General features: G+C 42.1%; 1 protein-coding gene across 1 annotated transcript in view; it reads left to right on the top strand.

Annotated features, from left to right (window-relative positions):
* The window catches only part of LOC146375555 (neutrophil cytosol factor 2-like), a 20795-nt gene extending 19364 nt beyond the window's left edge, over positions 1-1431 (top strand). Inside the window, exons 16-17 of the mRNA XM_084947209.1 lie at positions 445-568; positions 669-1431. Of these exons, the coding sequence (XP_084803335.1) occupies positions 445-568; positions 669-778 (234 nt within the window). The 3' untranslated portion in view covers positions 779-1431. The remainder of the gene's footprint in view (positions 1-444; positions 569-668) is intronic.
* The last annotated feature ends 6201 nt before the right edge of the window (positions 1432-7632 follow it).

Genomic DNA, 7632 nt, shown 5'->3' with positions numbered 1-7632 from the left:
TATGTGAAAAACTATCAAAGCTAAAGGCTTCAGATATTCACGGGTCCTTCTCACCAACAAAAGAAATCAGGACATGTAATTTAGAACAGGTACATCTGAAATGTTGCAGTAACGACTTACTGAAATTTAAGAAAAAATCAAGCAGTCCTGTTAGGTCCCATATTTGAGCACATACTAGTACAAAATACTTTACACTGCAAAAGACAGCAAGTAACTTTGTCTTAGTTATTTCAGCTTTAAATATTATATTTATCAATAATGCAAAAATAAAACACGAACATGAAATTTTGCCACACTTTTAAAGAAAATGCTATTTACATTTAACTGTTTGTCTTTTTGTGTCGAATTGTAACACACCAAAAAAATGTGAAGATGCTTCTCTAATTATATCTCAGCTAGTTTACAGGTTCACTCACTTACTCACACTGTGCTACTGAACTGCAGAAAGAAGATCCCCTGGCCAGCCGTACTATCCTCTACCAGATGGTGGCCCTTTATGATTATGATGCTCAGGGGCCAGAAGACCTGGAGTTCAGTGAAGGTGACACTATTGACATCCTCGGTGAAGGTGAGGCTCCACGGCTCAAAGTGAAACTTCTAATTATTGTTTTTGTCTGCAATTTTGTATTAATTTCCTCTTTGTTTTTCTCTGTTACACTCGTTTGTAGTTAACCAGGAGTGGCTGGAGGGACACTGTGCAGGAAGTATTGGGATTTTCCCCAGCTGCTTCGCCTACAGGGAGAATAGCAATATCACTCTGAGCTCAGAGATTTTGTAATCAAAAGTTCATTGTTGCATTAATTTTTTAAAGCACCTATTATTCTATGAATTGTAACAGTGTACAGGCTTGGAACAAGCAAGCAGCTTACGAGGCTGTTAAGTGCACCAAGTGCTATCTTCACTATGCTTTGATATTTTTTTAATAAAAACTTTTGTTTAAGAACATTATACATGAAAACAATCATATTGGTGTATCCATCATTACCATATAATCTTTATTGCATGTTTGATAAATAATCCTTTGCATAATATTATTAATGTATATACTCTCAAGTGTGATATCAGACACTTCCTGGTTCATGAGCTTCTGTTCCCTCTGTTCCCGAGTCAGTCACGTCTCAGTGTGAAGCCTGTGTCTCCGAGTCTGTCTTTGCATATGTGTTGTGTTTCCTGTCCTATGTCCGTGTGTCCTGCTTTGCTTCCTTTGTCTCGTTATGTCGGACTAGCCCCCGCTGTGCTTCCTTCCTGTTTTCCATTACCTTCGCCCTTTGTGTTTGTCTCTGTTAGTTGTCGTGTCGTACCCTCGCAATGCTGTGGTTCGTCCTCTATGTTCCAAGTAACTTTAATTCTCAGGTCCTGGTTTTTTTTCTACTGTTTTAGTAAGTTTTCTGTTTCTAGTTTTGTTTTATACTGATAATAGTGAATCCAGCAATAAAGCTGCTGCTTTCAGTTAAATTTCCTGTGTTGGGGTCCTGCATCCTGCCCGCCATACAGCAAAGCATCACATGATTATTCACATATATACAGTATATATATGCATGCATACACATGTTCACAGACATATATGTAGATTTATATAAACAAGCCTGTGATGACATCATATTACCCCCTCTCCCCCCCCCCCCATTTTTTTTTCTACCAAACTTGGCAAAACCCAAAAGCTCTGTTATCTGTCTCTACAACAAACAGTTTATTAAAAAGAACTTCCCCTCCTGCATCTAACACTGATTTTAGAGGAAGATACACATTTACGATATTTGCAAACAATAACATGATACAAAAGCTGTGGATCACCCAGATGACCCCAAACTTACGATTTTTAACCCCAACTCTACATGGCACCGAGCATCAGTCCCTTTCAGATAGTGAATCTCAATGTTGACATTTTCCAGCGGTATAGACCAGCCCACAACATGCTGACTGTCGGTTTACAGCAGAGGCAGGAACACAAGGTGTAGTCAGTGTCTGCAACAGCTGGGGTGGAGCTGAAACCAACACACGCCTCAAAATGTTGCTGTGACAAACGTAACACAGGGTTTATTGTGGTTCATGTGGTGTTTTTTGGATTTCTGTGAAAAATAGCACACGGCCTTATCAAAGACACCTGCAAAACTACTGTGCTTGTACCATGAGCTTTGCTATCAGTCTCAAGCAAAATCAGGGGCGATCAGAGCCTCGGCTGATCTGAGTGAGTCCTGACACTCAGAAATACGCTCAAAAGATTAACATGATCTGACAAATCAGTCAGAGGAGTAATCACATTTCAAGAGTTCTTGTAGAACTCAACGTAATAACCATATATACCAAAAGCAGGCCTTGATCCAAATGTACACATACTGTATTTTGCCCTTATGCAGCTTTAGAAGATGCAGCATATATTTTCATTGCTATGTATATCAGTGAAGCCAGAGGAGATAAACCAGTTAAAGTTAAAGTACAGGAAAGTCTTAAAAATGCAAAAGCCTGAATAATCTCTAATTCCCTGTTTCTAAATTCAGATAAAACTTTGGTTATTGTATTCACCCCTATAAATATTAGAAACACGCTGTCTAACCATGTCTTTGTGTTAAAAGAGTGTTTTTCCTTCCCACTGTCACCAAGTGCTTGCTCATAGGAGGTCATCTGATTGTTCGGGTTGTCTCTATATTAGTGTAGGATCTTTACCTTACAGTGTAAATCACCTCGAGGCCACTGATGCTGTGATTTGGTGCAAATAAAATTTCATTGAATTGAAAATCTTCAGCTCTGCCAACTGCAGGTCGGTGTCTTTTTGTCAGTGCCATGTCTCAATCATACATCATAGCACGTCTCACACACACATACACACACACACACACACACACACACACACACACACACACACACACTCTCTCTCTCTCTCTCTTCATTGTGAATATGGTGAATGTGCTGGTTCTAATATGGGGCTTATCTGCTCTACGTGAACACTCACAGTGATTTATCCAACATGCCTCATTCACCCATTCACACCCATCCATACAGGTACTATGTTCTTTTCCCCACACCATGACAACACCCACTTATTCTTTAACTCACTTTTATACTTATTTAAGATAGTAAAAGCTACAAAAGCACATAAGCATTTCATTAGACTAAAATATATATGTCATGTTCTGCTTTGTTAATAAAAATGCACTGAGGTGCCTTTCATTTTTTCCCAGTTGTGTCTTAATGATAGATTAACGATAGTGATATTAGCTGGGTGGGAGACGTAGACTCAGAACCATGAAAAGTTCACTACTTTGTGCATTAATTGCGAGGAAAGGAAATGTCAGGTGCTTTTAGCCGTCATCACAAATGGTAGATGTAAAATACTGTCTGTGATGTGTGAGCAGACAGCTGTTGATGCAGCCATTCAGATGGCTTATCAAACAGAGACCTCTAATTACTGCAGTACTCTCTGAATGCACAGAATCAGCGCCCACATTCCCGTCACAGCAGAAAGGATGGGAATCGTATCAGCTTTACATAAGAGAGTGAAAGCAGTCAACAAATGACTGTTCTGTGTGTAGTGAGGAAACAGCCAGACTACCTTCTTAAGCAGGATAATGTAATAATTTTAGATTTCATTACACCCTAACCATCTGTATTAGTTAATTAGGAAGGGAACGAGTTACAACTCAGAGTACATCTTCAACAGTAATTGCAAACAACACAACTTATTGTAGGCAACACAGATGAAGGAGATAAACAACAATCTAGTGACCAGAGCTGGAGAACACAGCTTTGAGGATAATGCAACAACGAACAAGGGAAGACTGAGGGAGGAAATAAAGGGAGACATAACTTGTGGACACACACCTGGAGAGAAATAGTTTAATGAGACTGGAAGCAAGTTAAAGTGAACACAAGACACAACTACTAAAAATAAAACAGGAAGTACGACACAACTAAACAGAAGAGCTGATACAGGGGAAGACAGACGGACAACACTGGGGAGCACAGCAAAACAAAGACACAGAAGGAGGAACAGAATGGAAACACAATGGGAATAAACAGAAGGAAAACCCGACAGTAACACAACTAAGAACAGAAGACAAGATAAAACATAAAGGACCTAAATCATGAGGTAAAGCAGAAGATAAACGACATTTATAAACACATGACAATAACAGCAGAAATTCAATCATTTTATTGAAGAGTATATGTACCGTGGTATGAAAAAGTGTTTGCCCCTTTCCTATTTCCTTTTTTTTTGTATGTTTGTCACACTTTTGACACTTTAGACACTTTCAAAATTCAATTGAAAACCCACTTTTATTCCTTGGCTTCCAAACCTACATGGCCCTGTATGAACAAGTGACCCCGAATGATAACAAAATTAATTGTGGTGTGTCACATCTCTGAAAAACATAATTCAATTTCTCTTGCCACACCCAGGCCTGATTTCTGCCACAATCAAAAAAAACAAAACACTTAAATAGGACCTTTCGGTCTACACAAAGTGGAGCAGTAGAATTTCAGGAACAAATGAGAAACTAAGTAATTGAGATCTGTCTGTCTGGAAAAGGTTATTAAGCTGCTTCTAAAGCTGTGGGACTCCAGTGAACCACAGTCAGAGCCGTTATCCACAAATGGTGAAAATAGGAAACAGCGGTGAACCTCCCCCGGCTGGCTGACCACAATGACTCCAAGAGTGCAGGGACGATTTCTCACAAAAGACCCCAGAACAACATCTGAAGAACCGCAGGTGAGGGTCAGTGTTCATGACTCCACCATAAGTGCATGACAAGGATCCAAGACAAAGGCTTGTCTCAGTTTTGCCAGAAAACATATTGATGATCCCCCAAGACATTTGGGAAAATATTCTGACGAGACTGATGAGACAAAAGTTGAACTTTTTGGTAGGTGTGTGCCCTATGACATCTGGCGTAAAAGTACCACAACATTTCCGAAGAGCGACATCATTTGCTGCCTCAGGACCTGAAGTCTTGCCGTAGTAAAAGGAACCATGAATTATTCCATCTACCAAAGCTTGTGAAGGAGAATCTGTTTGTGGCCTCGGGCTTAAGCTCACTTGGGTTCTGCAGCAGGACAATGATCCAAACACAGCAGCAAGTCCACCTCTGAATGGCTTAAGAAACACAAAATGAAGACTTGGTTTTAATAAACCAAATTGGTTTATTCCCTCAGAATTCCCAATCCATAATTTTCCTCCCTTTTCTAGCATTATGATAATTGGGATGATACCTATGCCCTGTTCACTGTTCTTCCTTTTTGTCTCTCCTTCTCACCCTCTGTCGTCTCTCGGGTTCTCCCCTGGGAGGAGGCGGGTCTGGCTGGAGGCTCAGCGGGGTGGATATTTTTGGGGTCAGATGAGGTCGCCGCCCCTTTGTACTCAGCCATACTATGGCTCACAGACCTTGCTATCATCATGCTGTTGTCACTTCCCACCACCTTTTTCTACATGAGCTCCTTTCACCCTTTGGATTTGAGTCCATTCCCCGACCTCCCCCAGGGGGCGCCCCTGCAGTCATCCAGAGCTCTGACTACAGGAGGAGGACTCTGGTTGGTGTTCTTGGACCCCGTCACTGCAGGTTGATATTTTGGTGGTTTCCTAAAAAAGCCGACACATTAGAGTGAATGCCTTTAATTTGATTTAATGAATGCCTTTTGGTCCCGGTTCATTGCTTCTTTTGTGTATTATTGGACAAAATCCATATGGGAGGTTAGAGGCATAGCTTTCACCCTCCCAAGTCTCTCCCCCTCCCCCTGTCTTTGCTCTGGCGCAGGAAGGGAGGTTGAAGGGGGAAGAAGAGAAGTGAGAGGATGGGATGACGGTAAAGAAGGACTTAGAAGGACTTATGTGTAGCAGTTGTGGAGCCGGAGGGATCCGGAAGGAGTCCAGGTCTCCTGTAGCTGTCTGTTTACTATTTACAGGAACAATAGGAGAAATCGTACGGAGAGGGGGAATATCTCTCACCTCACTGAATTGCAGTGTCGGTAAGGGATGGTCTTCCAGAGGAGTGGATTGTGAGTTCCGGCTGGGGGGAAGAAGAGAGGTGGAAGGAGGTCCGCCTACTCCCAAACCCAGTTCCCTCCCTTCACTCAGGTCCATGCCTCTGGCTTCACTTTTCCTGGTACTTTGTATTTCGGGATACAATGTTGCACAGTTTGTTCTATTTGGTTTTACTAAAGATGGAAATTCCTCCCCCCTTTCTAGATTTCTCCTCCGTCGTCCCTTCCCCAAGAGACTCTGCAGAAGACAGCGGCGAGGGATCAGAAATACGTGAGGATTCGACATTTTCTGTAATCAAAGATCTGGCTGCTTCCAGCGTAGATTGAGCTAATCTAGCTTTATAGCGCTTTGTCATCCAACTTTCTGCCACTCAAAAAGCTGCATCATCCAACATCAGCTTTTAGTTACTGCCTCTGTAAGTTCCTCCATGGGGGATAATATGATGTAATGTATACTTTATTAATCCCCATAGGGAAACTAGTCCTCCGCATTTAACCCATTCACTCAGTGAAGCAGTGGGCAGCCACCAATCCAGCACCCGGGGAGCAGTGTGTTGGGACGGTGCCTTGCTCTGGGGTACCTTAGGGTAGCCATTCAGTGGATTCAAACACCCGACCTTCCGATCATGAGGCAACCACTCTACCTACTGAGCAATCCCTTCCGAGTCCTCTGTGGGGGAAGAGGGTTTAATGAACGCCGTGAGTTTTATTATTTGTTTCACCATCCCCCTGGCAGGATTCAGAGTCAAAACAGCTTTGTCCATGATGTTCTTGTGGTGTATTGCCTGCATCATTTTGAAATATCCCTTCGCTATGTGTCTGATGTTATCATTCAGTGGTTGATGTAATTAACTTGTGGGCCTGTCTGTCTCCCCCCTCCTCCTCCCCTCTCTCTAAAAGTATTCCTATTATACTTTCTGGCAGATGGATTTGCTCCACGTCCCACCAGGAGATTGAATTGTGCTGCCTTGGACCTGTAAGAAAAAGCTACGGTCAGTATTCTTGCCTACCTTTATTCAGACCTTGAGTCCGCCTCACCATGTTCATACATGTTAATAAAATGGGTTCAGTGACAATTACTGTTTGTTTCAATCAATTTATTGAGAACATAAGACTTTTAACTTACAACACAAATATCACAATGGAACAAAAAGATTCTAATAAAAGCATCTGCCATTTAGGCAGACTTCTCTCCCCGGCCTCCCTTTGATGCCACATATCCTCTTTGATGAGGTCGAGCAGCTCATCATCCCGATCCCTTCTCCACTTCCTCCCTGTTGTGATTGGCTGACTCCCTTCCTCCTCAGTGTCCGATTCCCTTTCATTTTGGTCACCCACTGCTGCACTCGGCCCTGGAGTGTCCTCGGGGAGAGAAGAAATTAAGACAGGAGGCCTAATGGAAGGCATCTGTCCTATCACCTCATCCATGAGGGCTTCCCACTGACTCCCTCTCCTGACGCTGGATACTTGGATCCTAAAGGCAGAGGAAATCAAAAATGACAGTAGACAAATAAAAACAACACAACAACTCTTAGTAAAAGTACATTTAATAACTTGTGTTTATAAGAAGTATCTTCTTCATAACAGCATACTTTGTATTTTGTCTTTACGTTATCCCATTTTTTCTGGCCTGCAAGGGGGCGACTTTCCCCTGCA

The sequence above is a fragment of the Perissodus microlepis genome, chromosome 12 (assembly GCF_051167445.1).
Source record: "Perissodus microlepis isolate ML-2025 ecotype Zambia chromosome 12, ASM5116744v1, whole genome shotgun sequence".
Taxonomy (NCBI): domain Eukaryota; kingdom Metazoa; phylum Chordata; class Actinopteri; order Cichliformes; family Cichlidae; genus Perissodus; species Perissodus microlepis.
The sequence above is the reverse complement of the archived record's forward strand: the minus strand, read 5'-3'. Positions and strand labels throughout refer to the sequence as shown.